At 57.5% G+C, this 19,702-nt stretch overlaps 1 protein-coding gene and 1 long non-coding RNA gene across 8 annotated transcripts in view; one reads left to right on the top strand and one right to left on the bottom strand.

Moving 5' to 3' along the window:
- The window catches only part of TTBK1 (tau tubulin kinase 1), a 40,427-nt gene continuing 20,725 nt past the window's right edge, over window positions 1–19,702 (bottom strand). For 4 of the 7 annotated variants that reach the window (XM_032340043.1, XM_032340042.1, XM_032340045.1 and 1 more), the window contains 3 exons: window positions 18,261–18,530; window positions 4,091–5,670; window positions 1–3,330 (listed from right to left, as the gene is read on the bottom strand). In XM_032340043.1, the coding sequence (XP_032195934.1) occupies window positions 2,940–3,330; window positions 4,091–5,670; window positions 18,261–18,530 (2,241 nt within the window). In that variant the 3' untranslated portion in view covers window positions 1–2,939. The remainder of the gene's footprint in view (window positions 3,331–4,090; window positions 5,671–18,260; window positions 18,531–19,702) is intronic. The other 3 variants (XM_032340046.1, XM_032340047.1, XM_032340048.1) reach the window with 1 other exon arrangement.
- On the top strand, window positions 8,212–16,969 carry LOC116588658. Its single transcript, XR_004285035.1, has 3 exons — window positions 8,212–8,288; window positions 15,339–15,632; window positions 16,238–16,969. It is a non-coding gene; the product is annotated as an uncharacterized LOC116588658 (long non-coding RNA).

Raw genomic sequence — 19,702 nt, 5'->3', positions numbered from 1 at the left:
ACAGGCTTTTTAATGGTGTGATGGCTACTTCCCTTCCAAGACCCGATCTAATCATGACAGCGGCTTCCAGGGTGTCGGGGTGGGGGTGGGCTGGTGCAGGGCGGGCAGAGGCCATGCAGTGACTGGGAAGAGGTGGGGAAGGGTGTTACATTCTGTTTGGCGTGTAAACATTCTTCAGTGGCTTCCCTGGGGGAGGGGGAGGGCATCTCCCTGCCCCCTCAACTCCATGCCCACCAGGGCTGATCCCCAGAGCTGAGAAGACTGAGCCAGGCCCCAGTAAGGGGCTGGGAAAGGGGGAGCCCATGTGCCTGGGGCACGGCCCTTCTCCTGCACCTGCTTCGTACACAGTGTGGCTTGGGAGGGGAGGCATGTTCTGGGGTGAGCAGACCTGCATCTGAGCCAATGACACAGGTTGTGGCAATGGGGAAGTGCTAGAGGGGTGAGGTGATGGTGGGGGTGGGGTGTGACACTCTTTTACAGGGAAGGGGTTCAGGACCAGGACAGCTTGGTGGAGGGGATGGGTGCTCGGTGGAGAGGATGGGTGCTCAGTGGAGGGGATGGGTGCTCGAGGGGAAAGAGGCTGCTGCTGGGGGTGGGGACACGGGGAGGTGTGGTTTCCTCTGCCCTGGATCCTTCCTGGGGAGAGGAGCAGAGACAGTCCCCTGGTCCCCTCCACAGTCGCCCCTTCCCCTCCTTCCCTCGGTGACATTCAATGACGCAGACGCCCGAGGATGGATGGGAGCCCTAGGGAGGTCTGGAATCCCAAGAGCAGACAGGGTTTTGCGTCTCTGCCCAGCTCCAGTGCTGGGTGAAGCTGGGGGTGGGATGGGTCTGGGGCTCTCTCAGACCGCCCCCTTTTCCTCCCAACACCAAACCAGGGTGTTGTGGGTCCTGGGGCAGGGTTGAAGCTGGGGGCCCTACATTCACGGTTCGGTTGGTGGCAAGGAGCAGGCCCAGGACCTGGGCACTGGGGGTCATGCCCTGGTCCCCACCTGGCACGAGCTGATTGTCATTCAGAGAAGCTCTAGGTGGGAGGGAGTGGCCCCTCTTCCACCCCCTTTGCTGGACCCAGAGGGCAGTAGAGGCCTTGGGAGGGTCTCGGGTTGACAAAGAGGGCTCTGTCCGGAGAGGTTTCCTGAGTGTTCTGGGAGCTTCTGCGTCAGCATGAGATGGACCTTGTCCAACCTGGAGTCCTCCCCTGGCCTCGTTTGCAGAGAAGCCACCACCTTGGTCTGGGAAGAGCTGCCCAAGCCTGCTGACTCTCCAAGAGAGGCTTCGGCAACCACCACACTGCTTCCAGAGCCAACTTCCTCAAGGGCGTCCTTCTAAGTGATGGTGGCTGGATGCTGCCAGACAGCTGGGGCATGTCAGGGTCTTTCTTCCTCTTCCCCTGGTTGCCTTGCCTTGCTTCTGGGACCCAGAGAAGAACAGAGGGGCCAGGCCAGGGGATAGAGGCTGAGGGTGTTGAGGACTGAGGAGGCCTGCAGGGGACCTATCCCAGATAGACAGTTTGGCTGTCCCTTCTATAGCCAGGGTGCTGCTTGGCCCGACGGAGGCAGTTGAGGCTCGTGATGAGGTGGGATGAGCTATGCAGGAGCCAGACCCAGAAGGAAGCCCCATATCCATTCATGGAGCACCACAGCCCTTACCCTCTGCAGGGACAACTCAGATGCATGGGCTGGGGTTAGTACAAGAAGGGACAGTCTGAAGGGTTAGCTGGGGGAGAACGGGACTTGGGCCGGACCCATCACACAAGCACACAATCTGGAAGTTAGAAAGGCCTTTCCACCTTGAGTCCAGGGGCCAGCTGTCTACCTGCCTGTTTCTGCTTTCTCTGCCCACTGGGGAAGATGATGGTCTGATCCAGCCCCCTCCCCATCCCCAGGAGGACAGAAAGTGTGACCCGGCCAGAACTGAGTCCCTGAATCTCTAAATAGCCAGTGCAGAGAAGATGAAAACCAGCCTCCACCTCCACTGAACTCAAGAGAGAGGGAGGTTGGCTGAAACTGCAGCAGGCAGGGTTGAGGTTAGATGGCAAGAAGGAATTCCTGATGGTGAGGGGTCCTGAGCACTAGATCAGGAGGCCAAGGGAGAGGGTGAAACCTTTTTTAAAGCCCCCCCCAACTTCCCATTGGGAAACATGTGACCAGGAAGGCAGCCCCCACACACACTCTACGGTTCCCACTGAGGACCCACCCAAATTTATGGGGAGGAGAACTTTGCACCCTGGGGGTGCAGGAGAGCAGCCCCCCAATCACCTGCCCACTACCTCCCCCAGGGATGTCCAGGATGGAGCTGAATTTGGGCTGGTTAGACCTGCCCTCTCACACCTGAGTAGACCAGTGGTCCCTAGGTCCCAGCTCCCCAACCCCAGGCTGGTAGCTAAGGGGACCATCACAGCTCCCAGGAGATTGTGGGGTTGGCTGGAACTTCCACTTCCGGAATTTGAGGCTGCCTTTCCGTGCAGGTTGGCTTGGGCTGGAAGAAGGCCGGGAAGAGGGGAAGGCGCCGCAGGAGGTGTAAGCAGAGGTCCCTGGAGGTGCACGGAGAGCAGCAGAGGCCTGGCGGGTGGGCGAAGGGGTGGGGGAGGGCGTCCCCATTACTGGAGTCCTCGGTGAAAAAGTGGCTGAGCCTTCCCCGGGGCCAAGGGTGAGCCTGCCCCACCCGAAGGGCGGCAGGGGGAGGGCAGGGGTCACGGAGGTGGGGCAGAGGACGGGGGAGCGGGCCCTCCCCCCGCGGCGCGGCGCCCCCCTCCGGCCCGGCCGGGGGGCGGGCGCGGCGAGTGCTGGCGCGCGTCCTCGCGGGTGCAGGCGGGAAGCTGGGGCCGCGGGTGGCGCGCGTCAGGCGCGTAAGGCTGTGCTGGGAGCTGTTTCAGTGTGGCCGGCTGCGGGTGGGGGGCCGGGGTGAGGGTGGGGGGCCGCGGAGAGCCGCGCGCGTCATTATCTGGCCCCGGCCCGGCCCTCCGCGACCCCCGCCCGGCCTTTGGTTGCTGCGCGCTGAGTCTGGAGTTTCCCTCTGGGTCCTTTCTTGGGCCCCCCCGGGGAGGGGGTGCCATCAGGCTGGGCCCGGGCCTGCGGGGCGCCCCGAGGCGGGGGCCCAGTGGGCCGGGCCTGGTGCGAGGGGGAGGAGCTCTCCTTGCGGGACAGGGACTGGCTCCGGGGGGACGCGCTGGGGTGGCGCGGCACGGCAGAGGCGGAGGGGCCTGGACTGCGCGGGACAGGGGGCCTGGTGCCGGCTGGGGTTCTCCCTGGCCCCGGGCCCCGACCGGGGGACTGTTTGGGGCGGAGATCAGCAGCGACGGCCGACCCTGGAGGCTTCTGCAACTGGAGCCTGCGGGACGAGGGGAGGGGGCAGAAGGCAAGAGAAAAGAGAAGGGCAAAGAAACAAAAAGGGAGAGACATTTTCAGAATCGCTGAACACTCAGCGGGGAGCCTGCTTCTCCCTCTCCCTCTGCTTGCTGCTCTGCCTACTTGTGCTCTGTCTCTGTCAAAATAAAGAAATAAAATCTTTTTGGTTTTTTTTTTAAGTCGCTGAGCACTGAGCCTTGGAGCCCTGCGGCTTCAGACCTGGGTGAGGCTGTGGAGACCAGGCACAGGTAGATAAACTAGGGCTGGTGCTCCGTCCTCCTGGGCAGGACCTCTAGGGGCCACAGGCTCCTGGGACTGCTACCTGGCCTCTGTTTCATCTTTAAAATTCTCATGGATTTTACATTCTACTCTACCACCTACCCGTGTTTACATCGGTATGAATAATGTTTTCTCCCAACTACTTCTGGTCTTTAACCTTTGGCTTCAAATGCCTCATGGCACACCAGAGGATGTGTGTGAGCCCCACTGGCCCCCATTCACCTTCCTCAAGCTTGGCGTCCCTGACACCCCTCTAGACATGTTCACTGTAGCCACTCCCTTGAGCCCAGTGACAGGGCTGGAACCTGAGAGGGAGGAGACACTTAGTTGTGGAGGTGGAGAACAGGAAGCGTCCTTCTCCGCATCCTTGCTAGGCCCTGACCTTGCCTCTGGGGAAGCTCCTGAGGTTGGAGGCCTTCTGCGGTCACCGTCTGGCCACCGTAGGGCCAGCTGTGATTTCTCACCTGCTGGTGATGGCTGTGTCGGAGGCGGGGCCAGCGCCATGGGGTCTGCTGGCAGCAGAAGGCTGCTGGGCTGCAGCAGGCGTGGGCATGCGGATGCTGATGGGGCGGGGAATCCGGCTCCGGGTGGTGGCTACCCGCCCAGCCTTCCTGGGGGCAGCAGGCTCCGAGGCAGGTGTGTCCTCCTCCGAGCCAGTGCCGGAGAGCGTCTCTGAAGCCCGGCGCTGCTCCTCACTGGAGGAGGACGAGGCCCCGGAGGCCAGCCGCAAGAGCAGGCGGCCCTGCCTCTTTTCCATCACCAGCCGCGCCAGGTCCTGCTGTGGCCGGACCCTCTTGCCCCACCGCTCTTTGGCCGACAGGGAGCCTGAGGGCTCCGAGCCTGTGTCCTCCTCAGACAGCAGGACGGGGATCCGGCTCCTGGGGCGAGCGCCTGCCATGGCATGGCGGCTGGGGGAGATGGTGGCCAGTTTCTCGGGGCCTGGCTCCAGCGGGGACACTGGAGTCGGCCCGTTGGCAAGGGCTGGGCCATTGGGCAGTGAGTCTGTGGCCACCTCCGGGGGGGTGTCCCCGGGAGGGCCAGCCAGAGCACCGCTCTCCAGCCCTGACTGGGCAATGCCATTCTCTAGGGGCAGGGAGGCCCCCTCCTCCACAGCCCTCCCATCAGAGGGCGCCTCCAGGCCCAGTTCACCCCCAGCGCCCAGCTCCTCAGACCGGGACACTTGTCCGCCGGAAGACATGACGTTGAGGTGGGTTTTCTCCGCAATGTGCACAAAGGTCCTCTCAACTTTGGTGAAGGGTGAGGAGGTGACGGCCACCCCTCCCGCCCCTGTGGTCACTGCCCCGGCCCCCGGCCCCGTCCCAGGTCCAGGGGGCTTGGGCTCAGACTTGAGCACAGAGGACAGGGTGCCCGGCTCAGACACGTCCAGCTGGCTGCCCGTGGGCTGGGGCCGCTCTTGCTGAGGAGTGAGGGCAGCCAGAGTGCCCAGGTCAGGGTCAGGGGCCAGGTCGGCAGTGACAGGAGACTTCTTCATGTCACCAGGGGAGACGAGCACCAGCGTTTTGGAGCCCTCCTCGGGCTCCAGGTCCCCGTCAGCCATGGAGGCCCGGCCCCTGGACTCCTTCTGGTCGTCAGCCAGCAGCGTGGATGGGGCACCCTCCTGACTCCGGTCCGTGCTCCTTTCACTCCCCTCACTGCTAGAGCCACTTCGAGGCCCCAGCACCTCCCCTAGAGCCACTGCTTCCTCCTCCTCCTCGTCTTCCTCCTCCTCCTCGTCTTCCTCCTCCTCCTCCTCGTCTTCCTCCTCCTCCTCTTCATCTTCCTCCTCCTCTTCTTCCTCTTCCTCCTCTTCTTCCTCCTCCTCTTCCTCTTCGTCCTTCCCATTAGCTTGAGGCTGAACAGAAGCCAGTGGTACCTGGGGGGTGGTGAGCAGCATGTGGGAGAAGCCCACCCTCCGGACCCTGTTGAGCAACCGAGCCCGTTCTCGGTAATCAGAGAGATCTTTCTTGAAGTCCTGGTAGGGCAGGCTCAGAGGCACAGCTCGAGGGAGACCATTGACCTCAAACGGGGGCGCCACGGAGAACACCTGCAAGGGGCACACACACGGATTCGCTGATGTCACCTGCCCTGAAGGGCCCGATGACACCAGCACTGCACCCACAAGCTGGGAGGCCCACATGCCCAGGTGCATGCGCCAGAAAGTGTGCTCCCTGAGGCTGAGCACTGGGCCTGTCTTGTTCATTGCTCTGTCCCCCAAGGCCTAGAAGGGTCCCTGGCACCTAGTGAGTGCTCAGAAAGTCTCTGAGGAAGGATTGTGTGCACGCTCCAGCTCCTCCTGAGGCGCCTGACCCCGAAGCTGGCAGTTCCTCTGTCTCCCGTCTCCCACCTCCTTCACTCTCCTCCCTGCCTCTGAAACCCAGAGCCAGCTTTAGTTCAATCAATAGAAGACAATGACAGCGGCAAGGCATCAGAGGCATGGTGTGGATCTCCCTTTGACAGAGGACGAAACCAGGTCCGGAGAGGAGTGGCAAGCGTCTGGGTCAGCCCTTGCTGCCTCCTCACAGGACAGGGTTTCTCTGCAGCCAAGGAGTTGGCGACCAGGGCCATCAGAGCCTGTGCAGGAGCAGGGCAAAGTTCAGCTGTCCTCCACACCCCAAAATGCAGGTTGGGTGCCCTTGGAGCTCCAGTGCCCTCTTTCCTCCTGCCCTTTCCTGGCCTGTTGCTCAGGAATTCTCCAGCCCTCCCCAGCTGTGTGTTGAGTCCACAGTTCCTCCGGGAATTTGCAGCTAGCTTACAAAAGGCAGTTTCTTTCCACTTGATTTAGTTTTCCCTTTTGAAGCTTTGGGCAGAGCCCTTGGCAATGTGATGGCCTATGTTCTTGGTTTTCTGGACTTCTGCCACATCTCCCCTTAGTCTTCCAGACTAAGGATCCTTTCAGACTAGAAAGGCCTGATCACCCTGTCAAGGACCTCAGCCCTTACATCTTCTCCAGCTCTGACCAAGTCAACACACGCACACGCACACTCAAGCACGCATTTCCAGCACCCCTAGTGCACCAGGCCCCACCAGGGGCTGACATAGCTTCGTTTCAGGTGGGGATGGGGCTGACAGCGTCCAGTGCTTTGTCAGCCTTTTTGAACATGCTGTGCCCTGTCTTCCTAAACACAGCCCCTCCAGATCAGAAGCTCCAGAGATCGGACACCTCCAACACCTCCAGGTGCCATCCAGACTTGCAGGGAGTCCTGCTAAATATTCTTCAACCTCTGCACCTGCTGCCTCAGCTGTAAGGGCACAGCCCTATCCGGCCAGGGGGCCGGGGGCGGGGGGTGGTGTCCCCAACCACTGGCTTGTTCTCTCCCACCCACCTAACCATTCTCCCTACAGCTGCTAGAGGGATCTTCCTGAAACTGAAATCTGACCCTATCTCTCTGCGTCCAACTTACAGAAACCTACAATAGCCCCCACAGTCCTCAGGGGACAGTTCCAATTCTAGGTTGGGCACTTGGCAACGCTGCCCCGCCCCCATGACCTGGCTCCTCCCCTTCTGCTCTGAGCTCACCTGGCGCTGCGCCCTGGGATCCTTGCCCTGTGCGCTTGCCTGCTGATGCAGCCAGCAGTTCCCTAAGTGCTAGTCGCTTCTCACACCGCCGTCTTCCCCTCTGGTGGTCCCGCTGCCTGGGGATCCTGTCATTCCCTCTACTCACGTGACAAATCCCTGTCCTTCCTCCAGGACTGAGCTCAACAAATCTTTAAGAAAACCTGTCCACCCACCAAGCAGGCATCATCACCCCCCTTTCTACTTGTTTTCTCACACCCAGATAGAGACACTTCACTGCGCCCCTTGAGGGCCTGACCTGGCCTTTCTTTCTAGAAAAAGTCCTGGAATGTCTATTGTCCTGGCCAAGATGGTAGAGGCCGTGAATCCGTGGATCACATACTGAACGAGACAGATGTGGCCCTTGTTTTCACAGAGTGCACCGTCTTTCTATTAGGAAATAATATGGGTTTGCAATGAGGTGGATGGAACTTGAGGGTGATAGGCAAAGTGAAATTAGTCAATTAGAGAAAGACAACTATCACATGATCTCACTGCTATGCGGAATTTAAGAAACAAAAAGAGGATCATAGGAGAAGGGAGAGAAAGATAAAATAAGACGAAATCAGAGAGGGAGACAAACCAACCATAAGAGACTCAATCATGGGAAACAAACTGAGGGTTGCTGGAAGGAAGGGGGGTGGAGGATGGGGTAACTGGGCGATGGGCGTTAAGGAGGGCACGGGATGCAATGAGCACTGGGTGTTCCGTAAGACTGATGAATCACTAACCTCTACCTCTGAAACTAAAAATAAACTGTATGTTAGTTAATTTAATTTAATTTTTTTTTAAAAACTACATTTGACAAAAAAGGGGGGGGGATGAAATTGGGATTATGCACACTCCACAGAGATTGTGATCATAAATGAGGTGAGATAAGCAATGGGTCTGGCATATAGCTCAATACTCAGATACTCAATAAATGTCAGCTCCCTCCCAGCCTGCCTCCTGCCCTCTGCCCTGCTCCCTGGTCTGGAGATCACTGTCTCCCTCTCCAACCCCAGCAGTGCCCCGATGCCACACCCATGGGAGAGAGAGTGGTGAGAAAAGGAGGGGCTCTCCCAGCTGAGGCCAACTAGCAGGCAGCCAGAAGGCAGGTGGAGGGGAAGGTGAGAATCCCCCAAGCTGAGGTTCTGCCCAAGGCTGTGACTTCTCCCTTCCTCAGCTGCCATAATCTTTCTCATGGTCAGACCATCTATGAGGACTGATAATGGTGGGGAGGGGGGTGCAAGATGGGGTAGCATCAGACCCCAGGCAGGACACTTGCCCACCCTGTCTGAGCCAGGCAGGGGACTTCCTTAGAGCTTAGTCTTCTTCACATCCAGGCTGAAAGTCCCTGGCAATTGTTTTCTTTTTCTACACCATTCCCATTATTCATTCATTCATTCATTCATTCATTTATTCAACAAACATTAAGCCCTGTTTCTGTGGTAGGCCATGTGCTGCGGCCCTCTGCCATGCTCAGTTACCAACGTAAGGCTAAAGATGACTGGGCAGAGGTGGAGGGGTGCTGTGAGATCCTGGGTGTGTCGTGGCTGTGGTGTAGGTGCCAAGGACCTATAGAGAGACGCAGCTCTGATCATGTCTCCCTCCTGTCCAGCTCAGAACTCACCCACCCAACACCAGATGCGTCCCACCCAACGTCTCTGCCTGTTTTCTCTGTCCCGTCTCTGACACTTTGAGCAACCTTCTGGCCAGGCCCTGGATCTCTTTAGAAAATCCCATCTGTAGGACAGACCCTCCACTCACAGTGTCTGTGTTAGATCATCATAGCTCGAACCTTCTCCTTTCCATCTCAAAGCCCTCCCCTTCCACTTCACGGGAAGGAGGGGCAATAAGAACTGAAATCAGGCTTCAGTGACAAGGTCAGAATAGGACACAGGCCTAGAGAGAGCCACTGGCACACCCACTTCACAAAGCACATCAACCGAGGTGGCTCAGAACCCCAAACTCTTTCCATTGCCTCACTGGCCTCCCACCCTCCTATGCAGGGAAACCTGGTATCCTGTGCCCTTTATCAGGAAGAGCCATGAATCTCAGAGTGGGGACAGCTTTGCCCTAAGGATCACTGACAAGCCCACCGGCCAGCTGGCATCTGGACCTGCTGTTTCCCAATTCAGGCCCCTCCACACCTCCCCATGTGGCTCCTTGTTGGGGAGGGCAGACCTGGGCTCAATTCCGCCCTCCTCAGAGAGGGGGAAGTCCTCCTTCACCCCTCCCCAGCCTCTCCTGAATGCCCATGCCCAGTGACTATTCATGCATTTGCCCATGCTATCCTGTGCTCATTCATTCAGCCTCGATCCTTAGCCAGCCTCTGTGTGCTTGGTCCAGAAGTCTGGCAGATACCATGGGAGGCGGATACCTGTGACACTCCCCCATTCCAGTTCAGGGGACAACAAGCCTACTGCACTTCAGCAAGGGAAAATCAGGGCCTAGGGGAACTCCTGTCTTCCTACTCCCTCTCCAGAGCAACGACCCTTTATGATTCCAATTATATTTGTGGTTCTCCAGCTTGGCTTGGTACAGCACTATCTAGGGGAGCTTTTTAAACCTACAGAGCCCTGAGTCCCACTCCTCTTGCCCCCAGATTCAGGTCCAAGATGAGGCCCAGAAATCTTTTAAAGCTCCCTGGTGGTTCTGAGGGAATGGCGGATGCGGTAAGGGTGAGTCATGGAGGAGGGGAGGCAGGCTGCTGGAGCTGAGACCCTCAGAAAGAATGAAAGCCCTAGCCCTCCCCTTGCCTCCAGGGAGTCCAGACCCAAAGACTTCGGCTTCACCAACTTCAGAGCCCAGCCAAGTCCATGTTTAACTCCAGTCAGCAGGAAAAGTGGAGGGAGGTGGATGGACCCGCCTCGATATTTTCCTGCCACCAAAACTGGTCTCTCCTCAGCCTTGAATTGCCTGACACTAGCGACACCGCCAGGGGTGGGTTTGTCCATATACCCCTATTCCCCAGACAGAGTACAGAGAGCAGCTCTCCTGTTTGGACCCTGGCCAAGCCCAGACACAGCACACTGCACTTCAGCCCACAGTCCCAAGGTCAAAGAAGGGGGACTGTTGAGTGACCAAAGCCAGAGGATGGACCATGACTCTTTCCCCCTCCCCAGCAAGCCTCTCACGGCAGTGCTCCCCTTCCTTCTCCCTCAGCAGCCACCCCCGGCACCCTTCCCATCTCTCCTCCCCAAAGGAGCCCCCAATTGCCATAATTTCCCCACCTGAAAAACAGAGACATTGGCAGTGTGGTTCCCTTTGCCCACCACCAGCTTCCCCAGATTTCTCACCTGTCTGTCTGGGTCTGCCGACTCAAACCACATCTGCCAAGCCAGGAGCCCTCCAGCCCTCCCTCTGCTCTTCCACCCACACCCAGGGGTGCCACCCACATTGGCACACTGGCCATTGACAGTCATCTGGGTGGAAGGGCTAAGATGACCCGAACTGACAGCGTGGGAACATTCTAGCTCAAGAAATGCAGCCGTAGCTTGCCCTTCTTCTGCCCCCATACTTGCTTTAGGCCCCAAGGAGTAAAGTGTGGCCCGGTGAGAGCACCCCACCCTCAGGCTCTGCACAATCCACTCTCTCACTGACTCCCCTGGACAGATCATTCTCCCCCACGCCAGAGCTGTCTCAGTTCCCCCATCAGAGCAGAGGGGCAGGGAAAGACTCCCAGGGTCCCTTCACAGGGCTCTCTGGTTTCCTCCTTACACACACACACACACACACACACACACACGCGCGCGCGCTTGCACGGCCACATCAGTAGATTGATCCACAGAGAACAGATCTAGGTACCCACCCCTCTACTTCCCATCCATTCTCCAACAAGTTGGCAATTAGGAGTCCAACCCCAGAGACCAGGGTCCATCCCTATCACCTTCCTGCGGATGAAAGGAGACTGCCAGCAGGGCAAGGGCTCCTGGAGTCCACCTCCCGGGAGACCTCTCAGGATTCCCCCTTCCCCTCCCCATCCTTGTCTTAGGGGCTGTTGGGCTGGATCCATTTATCTGGAATTTGCCCCCCTCCCCCCAACCGGATCCCAGAATCAGCAAGACTAGCCCCTGGCCTCTGCCCGTTGGGTGGTGGGTTAGGAAGGAGAAGGATGAAAAGAAAGAAGGCGAGTCGCAGGTTCCTGGAAGGCGTCTTTAATCAGGATTTGGTAGTACACAAGCTCTCCGGATTGTCTGCATTAACATACAGGGACTAAAAAAGGCACAAGATCCCTCGCACAACGACGCGAGACGGCGGGGCGACCCCCACCCCCGCCCGTGCGCGGCCGTGTGCGCATGGGTGCGTGTCCGTGTCCCACCCCCCGTGGCGGCGCCGCGCGTGTGCGTGTCGGTTTCAAGTGTTGGATTTGTACAGTACTCGCAGTCTAGGGGTGGGGGCTCAGTGCATGCTTTTCCACCCGGGCCCAGGCTCCCCCACCCCCGACGCCGCTATGTACACTGAGGACGCACCCCGGAGAGGAAGAAGAAAAAAAAAAAAAAAAAAGCGTCCCGTGTGTGTGTGTGTGTGTGTGTGTGTGTGTGTGTGTGTGTGTGTGTTTGAGTTTTTCGTGCATGCTTACGCTGGCCGGGTTGGGGAATAGTGCAAGCTTATAATACAGTATTATTGCAGTACAAAAAGGGGGGAGTATGATGGGAGGGGGAGACTTAGGAATAAACTGGCTGGAATTCGGGACTTCCGGAAGGGTCCTCTCCCCAACCCCTTCCCATCCCTCGCTCCCCTCCCCACCACGATTAGGAAGCGTCTCCCCATGCTGGGAGGGGATCCTGGGGTCCCTAGAAGAGGCTCAGCTGAGCCCGGGGCTGAGCTTCCCTCCTTCTCACCAGTCCTACCTCTCAGGGGGCAGGGGCCAGCCCTCTCCTTGCGAAATACTGTCAGACATTAGGGCCCCCAACCCCGCCTGCTCCCCCACGGAAGCCCCTCCAGTGGGGGGAGGGGGTCGACGGAGCAAGTGCAAAGGAAGCAGATGTTGGTCCCTGAGTTTTATTTTCGGGGGTGGGGAGGGAGAAGAGCTGGAAGTGGGGGCGTGTTTGGGGACCCCCAGGGCCCTCAGTCGTGGAGTGGGGTCGGGCAGGAGAGACAGACGAAGAGGCGTGGGCAAAAAGGGAGTGTTGGGTGGCTCTGAGAGACCTAGGCTCAAAGCTTGGCTCCCCCTCAACTCTGGGCTCTTTGGCATCCAATTGCAAGGCCAATTATGGGAGCAGGGGGAGGCTGTGGGCGGCGAGGTAACAGGGATAAGGGTGGGGTGACGGGGGCCCTTCGAGCCCGGAGAACTGGCCAGCTCCCCCGCCCAGCCCCTCGTCTGCACCCCGGCCCTGAAAGCACTGAGGGGCGAGCCCGCGCCCCGGGGTCGGGGAGCCCAGCGGCCGCGAACCCGGGGAGGGGGAAAGCAAACACAAAGTTGGCGCGAGGGCGGGGTGGCAAGGGGGCTCACCCGGGAACCGGGGACTTTAGCAGCAGGCAGCTCGGCTGGGGCGCGCGCAGGGGCGGGGCGGGGCGGGGGCGGGGCTCGGAGGCCGGCCGGTACCCTGGTCGCGCGCGTAGCAGCTAGTTAAGACGACCGACCGTACATTCGTGGCGCGCGGGCCGCGGGGGCAGGAGTGTGGGGGCGGGTCCCGGAGGCGGAAAGTGGTGGTTGGGGTCCTGTTACAGTAGAGTTAGAAACCTGCGAGAGGTGCCCGGAAACGCGGCCTTTGTGCTCTCCCAGCCGGGGGCTGCTAATTTGCTGTCCGGAGAGTGGATGAAATGTGCGCGCAGCTATGGAGTGTGCGTGTGCGTGTGCGTGTGCGTGTGTATGTGTGAGGGCCAGTTAGTCGTGGCAAGGTGAACCCCACCCCCCTGCACCCGCAAAGACTGTGCAGGTAGAAGGGAGGATAAAGTGGTGGGACTGACGGCGGAGCCAAATGGAAGGAGGGTCCAGAAAAGTTCCCACAGGCCTTTGGGCTTCATTGCTCCTCCTCCCCCACTGCTTCTCAACTCTTTACTTGGGGGAAGGGGCCCACTCAGGCTCCGGGGCGCCCTGAGCTGGGGAGCCCACTGGGTGCTATGGGGGAACCATTGGGGATATTTGAGGGATGTGGTCCTCAGGCTGGGAGCCTCTCCCTTAGGGAGAAGGATGCTTTAAAATTTTCAGAGACTGACCCACTAGTCCTAGGGGGCACCTCTGGCCCTAATGGGAATAATGCAAGCTTTGGGGACATGCCCCCCAACTTAAGGAGAGTGATTTGCCACACTCCTTGTTATCAAGGACTGCCTCTGGGGTGGGCTGATTCCTGCCCTTTGGGTTGGAATCTCAGTGGGGTTTGGGGTAGGGTGGGGTGACATTCAGACCTTCATTAGGGATCATGCTTCCTTCCTCAGGTACCAAAGCAACCCAAAGACAGCAGAGAATATTCCATCCTCCCACAGCCAGAGGTCCCCACACACTCCTAAGCATGGTCTCCCCAGCCACTCAGTACAGATGCATTTGCCATAGCTCCCAGGGCATCCAGTGGCCCAAGCTCCCCCCACCACTGCCTGGGCAGACAGCACCACCCCTCCCCAGAAAAAGGAACTTAGGCAGGGCAGAGGAGAGAAAAGGAGGGTCCTGGGACCCTCTTCAGAGAGGACCCCTACTTTCCTGGGATTGAAGGGGTCTGCCCACCCCTCTTGGCTGGGGAAGCAAGGATGAATATGCCAGCATGGCTCAAAGGTGCCATCATTCCCCCATGTGCTGGGCAAGGCTGTGCCCATTTTCCCTAAAACTGGAAATGCAGAGGGAGATTGATGGGTTCAGGATGCTAGTCGTTGGGATGAGTGTTGAGTGGTTATTGCTGTGACCCAAGCTGCCTTGTTGCGTAGGGATGTCTATTCATTACTGAGAATTCACTAGAGCATTTTTCACTGACCCAGGGTCCTGTGCCGTCAGAGAAAATACTGGTCCTACCATGAGGATCCCATTTACCACAAACAAGTCCACTGGCCCACACGCATTCAGGCGCACAAACCACGAGGTCACCGACATAAACACACAGCATACACCAACACCACACATCTCCACTGGCTGTGAGCTGCCTCCTCGAAGAAGCCCACCTGACTTGAGGTCCCAGGAAGAACACCATCCTCCTTGAAGTGCCGCAGCCTTGGACAGAAGGGAGTGGGGAGTCCTCAGGCTCACAGAGATTGCAAACTGAGTTCAGAGTCTCTGCCCTTAAACCAGTTTTGTTTGGCTCACAGTGATTTTTCTTTAAAAAGTTGTGTTTTTTAAAAATTTGATGCCAATAATTAAAAATCGGGAGATTTCACATAAAAATTGGAAGATAGTGGTAACAGTTGGCTGAGCTCACACCAGGGGGTGTGCATCTCCCACTTACCACAGTCCCCAAACCTGCCACTGTTTGACACGGCTTATCCCCTGTTGAGGTGTGAGTTGGTGACCCTTGGCTCACCAATGCCAGTACCTGCCCTATCTGTGAGCCTGAAGCCCAGGACCCCCCACCCCAGTACCTCAAGGTAATGGTTCTGAGCACTGCCTTCTCACTGTAGCTCTTACCCTACCCACTGAATCTCCAGAGCTGCTTGGGGTGTGGGATGGAGAGGGCGGGTCTCTGGAGAGATAGGGTGGCTCTTTTCAACCCACCCTCGTACTCTGGAGTGACCCCCTCTGCCCTACGCCATCCCACACCCCCCACACCCCCGGGGACACCATCAGGTGGAAATGGAGAAGGAAGGAGAGTCTGGCTTGGAGACAACCCCTTCCTTTTATATAGAGTGAGGAGGGGCCAAGCAGGAAGGACAGTAAATAGATCGCTACACAGAAAAACACTCTAAAACTTTTATCCAACAAGACCTCAATTATCCGGCATTGGCGGGTGTTTTTATGTTTTTGTAAGTTAAATAATCTGATTAATCCATTAAATGCAAATAATACTGGGATCAACCTCATAAAGTATTATGAGGATTAAATGAGTTAATTTTGTAAAGTGCTTAGATCACTGCCTGGCACGTAATAAGCACTGCTGCCAGTGACTGTTTAATAAAATAAAAAATTAATAATTGGAAGCCACCACTATACGCAGAGTGTGACTATAAAGTACAAAAACACCATTTCCAAGAACAGCAAAGAGTGCTACCTCTTTTCACAGCTGACTCTGAGAAGGTCGTGTATTTTTCCCCAGCAGGAAATCATTTCTTGAAACATTCTGACCTCCTCCTTGGGAAACCCTTCTGGAGAAAAAGAGCCTGACAACACTGCAGACTCACAACTTCCCTACCCAGCCTGGGCCCTAGAAACAAGGAACTCAAGTCCAAACCATGCATGGCTCTGCCGAGCTGCACGTGAACTTGACCCAATTCACTGCGCTAATTCCAGAAATCCGAGCCACCCTCAAAGGATAATCATGTTATCAAGATGCTCTCTTGTTGGCTTAGAGCTTTATGGCCAACAAGATGCTCTCCCACTACCAACGAAGGTATGCAAAAGGATGTCCCTCAAAGGACAAAATATTTGAATCATGATCTTACTTTAAAGGACACACCCTCTCCCACAGGTACCAGTTTTGGGATGTGTGTGTGCCTGTGTCTATGTCTGTGTCTGTGTGAAAATTCAGCCGCCTTTGGAATTCTTAACAGGATTCCCCACCTCCAATGGCTTTGGAAACAGAAATATGTACTAAATGCTAAAATGAGGCTGAAGCTAGTGCCATCATCTTTGATAAGTCACAAGGCACTTTGGGATCTTAGAGTACCTCAGGGTTCTGGTCACTGAGTGGGAGCCGTGCTCAGGTAGTGGAACCCTCTGGAACGGAATGCCGGATAACTGAGTGCTTGGTCTCATCTAACCCCAGATAGCATGGGCCCTGCCCCCCACCCCATGGCTGCTGACTTTTGGAGCTGCTGGTGGACAGACTCCCCTTCACTTCACCCCCTGCCACTCGCTGGGGTGGATGGAAAGAGGGCCAAAGAGGAAGGGAGTAGCCAAGGGGGCAGTGGCGGAATGTGGAAGGCGGGAGTGGGTTACTGTTCATCCCACCCCCTAACCTTTGTGCTTTGTGTTTTCTGTCCTTTCTTTTTAAAGGGTCTACCCTGACCTCTCCTCTACCCTCTGCCAGAGCCGGATACAGCACCACCCAAGACAGACTGGAGAGCAACAGAGGCTTGACCTTGGGGACATTCAGAAGTAAGCAGCTAGGATAAGGTGGGGGTGGGGCACCAGTACTAGGGCTCGAATCTGGCTTTCATTCCTAGATGAGGACGGTGCTCTTGGCCTAGACATCCTCTAAAAAGAACAGATTTTGAAGAAAAGAATGTAGTGAGTGTGGGCATAGCTCATGTGAGTGAGCTATACACAGTGCCAACCAGCCATGAGGACATTTTAGCCAAACAGCACTGCCCACCTTCCTCTGACATCCCCAAGCTGGGGCAAGGATCCTGAGGCCTCTACTCCAACCAGAGATAGCTGGGGAGTTGAAGGGAGTTGAGTTGGGAAGGAAGAGTCAAAGGGAAAAGGTAGGAGAGAGAGGAGCCAAGATGAGAGTAGGTACATAGGAAACTACCAAGGACTGCACAAATATTTTTCTGACTCCCTGACACACCCAAGTACACCTTCACACACACCCATATACATAGGACTGCGGCACTGCAAATTCAGTGGTGTCATTCACACTGTAGTCAAATGTAAACGGTACTCCCTGGAATTGTGCAGTGCACAGCCTGAGCATCTATCCATGGCAGGCCTGCCTCATGCACATATGCTCATGTATAAGAACACTCATACTCACAAGTATTCATGCATGCACACAAGCATATACACAGATACGGTCTCACTGCAATAAATATTTGCAAACCTTCAGGTCTCAACCTTTCCTTCCCTTTCTGTATAGGCACTACCCTTCCTGGCACCCCTCTTCACCACTACTCCATTGCCTAGGGAAACAGAGGTGCTGGCTGACAGGGGCAGGAATGAGGAAAAGGAACCTTAGAGGTCCCTGCAGTGACAGGTTGGGGGCTGAGAAATGATCAGAAAGGACATAGTGATCTGGCATCCTGACCCACCCCACCCCCTGCATCTGCATATCCCAGCAGATCTGCCTACCCTGTTCTCTGTCTTCACCAAGGCCCCTGGGGACTGGCTCGGCTGAGCACCTACAGGAAGGAGTCACTCATTGAGAGGGACACTGGTGGGGCTGCTGCTGCCTGGGATTTGTCCTGAACTCACAGGGGCTACCTCACCCTTAATAACCTAGCTTCTCTGCCAGTGCTTCTAGGATGGGTGTCCTCACCCCAAGGCGCCAGCTTCCTCTGAAAGGCAGATGCCAAGCCCCCAGTCATCCATCCTCAGATCCTAAGGGGCTGGGCTAAACCACCAAATCCATCAGGGGCTGATGGCATATATCCCTTGGGTAAAGGGCAGCCTAGAGTGGACTGAGCTCCAGGCCTCCTGGGTCAGATGAGGGAGGCAGGAGCTCTGTCCTCTGTGACAATGGCCTGTGGTAGGCCCGTTGGGCCACAGGGCTGCCCCCCACATCCTGACTGTGGAGGCCCTTCCTACCAAACCCCAAACCTGGCTGACTAGGCCCGCGTCTCATACGCAGGGCACATGCCTTGCCCCATGCAGACAGACAGACACACCCCAGGAGGGTGTCCTCTTCTACCATCCCCCTTGGGGGCAAACCAGACCCTAATGCCAGGAAATCACAGATTAAACAGAATCACCTCCATGCCAGACTGACTCTGACCCAGCATGCCTTGTCTCCCTGATACCTTGCTTTCCACCGGACTCTGGACCCCACTGGTGGCTCCAGCCCAGTGTCTCTGTCCTGTTCCTGAAGCTGCACCGACAGCCCCACCTCCCCCTGCACCATTTGGCTGGCACCAAGCAAAGGGAGACGTGGGGGAGGGGGGGTTGGTCACTACAGTACCTTGGGCCAACATTACAGGGGGCTGTATTGCATGATGGGGTGGGATGGGGTGTGTGAGTGTGTGATTATTGCGTCCTGGGAAGGAACCATGGTCTCTGCCTGCTCCCCACCCCCCCCACCTGCCCCCTCCAGGAGGGGGGGGAGCCCAGCCTAGGTCTTGTGGGTGAAGCGGGCCCACACCTGCTGCAGCTGGGACCGCGAGATGCGGAGCACCGAGGGCACGAGTCTGTGGTTGCCGGCGGCGAGGGGAGCGTGGCGCCGGTGGGGCGCCCGCACGGGGCTGCTCTCCGCCGAGCGGCTGCGCTGAATGAGGGAACCGGAGGAGCCGCCGCCGCCAGGGTGAGGGTAATGCTCGGTCTCCAGCGTGGAGGAGGAGAACACGGAGGACGCCAGTCGTCGCAGAGGGCTGTACCGCGGGAGGGAGTGCCCCGAGAGTCTGTCCTCCTCCAACTGAAAGAGACCAAGAGAGTGGAGGGAAAAGAGGTGTCAGGCACAGACTCGACAGCTCCGTCTCGGGGCCGCCCACCGCTCACAGCCCCTGCGGCGCTGGCGTCCCGGGCAGGGGGAGGGTTGGGCAGGCGGAGGGCGTGCAGGCCGCCCCATTCTGCCCGAGCACCTAAACTCTGGCCGCCAAATCCCTTCCCAGTCTTCCTCCTCTTTGCCACTCCTCACACCGTGGTCTCCTTGCAGAGACCTTGGTCACGTGCCTCCCCCGGGCAGCCTTCCTGCTTTAGACCTTCCTAGTTCAGAGTTCCCTCTGGGCTGAGGAATCCTCCCCCACAGGAAGACCCTTCTGCAACTGCTACCTGCCATCTCTCTCCTCAGCTGTTTTCCTGACTCCTTAGGAGGCCGGAAGAACATTCCTTGCACGCCCTCTGCCCCTATCACGGGGTGGGGGTGGGGGGATGGCAAGGACTCCACAGGAAAATGTAGCAGACCGGTAGGACTCTAGAGTCCAGCTCCTCATGTTTGCACGCCAGCTCCACTGCTTACTATCTCATGAACACAAGCAAGTCACTTCTCGTGCCTCAGCTTCCTCATCTGTAAAATGGGGCTGACCATGTTTCCCAGCCCACAGGCTTAGGATTGCCCTGGCGTAAATGCTGTGTCGTGTGAGTTTGTCCGATTATCCTTTACGTCACTCTTAAGAATGAGGAGAGGAATAGAGAGGGTGAGAGGGAGGAGCAGACTGAAACCATTTCTCCAAAGTGGCTTTTCCTTGTCCTCTCCCAGCCCAGCCACAAGGCAGCTGCTGGGAGGGCCTTGGCCACAACACAGACATCAGGAAGAATCCTGTCTGTGTCCTCCTGCCCTCGTACCCTCAGAGGGAAAAGGGAAAGCGGACCTGTGTGTTCCAGGCCTGTGGAGATGGAAATGGTGGCTTGGGTGTCGCCAGAACTGTCCCACCCTGACCCCTAGCTCTTCCTGTGACTGAAGCCAGTATAAATAGCTTTGGGGAGGGGGGGCTGAGGATGGCTTGGGCCAGCTGCCAAAGAGCTGAAGAGGAGGGGGCCCAGGACACTCAGTGTTCCCTTGTGGATGTCAAATGGGGGCAGAGGGACCCAATGTGAGACCTCCAAATGGAGAGGAGGAGAGAGAAGATTGTGATAGGACTATCACCA

This window comes from Mustela erminea, chromosome 4 (assembly GCF_009829155.1).
Source record: "Mustela erminea isolate mMusErm1 chromosome 4, mMusErm1.Pri, whole genome shotgun sequence".
Taxonomy (NCBI): Eukaryota; Metazoa; Chordata; class Mammalia; order Carnivora; family Mustelidae; genus Mustela; species Mustela erminea.
This window is presented reverse-complemented; position numbering and strand designations above follow the sequence as displayed.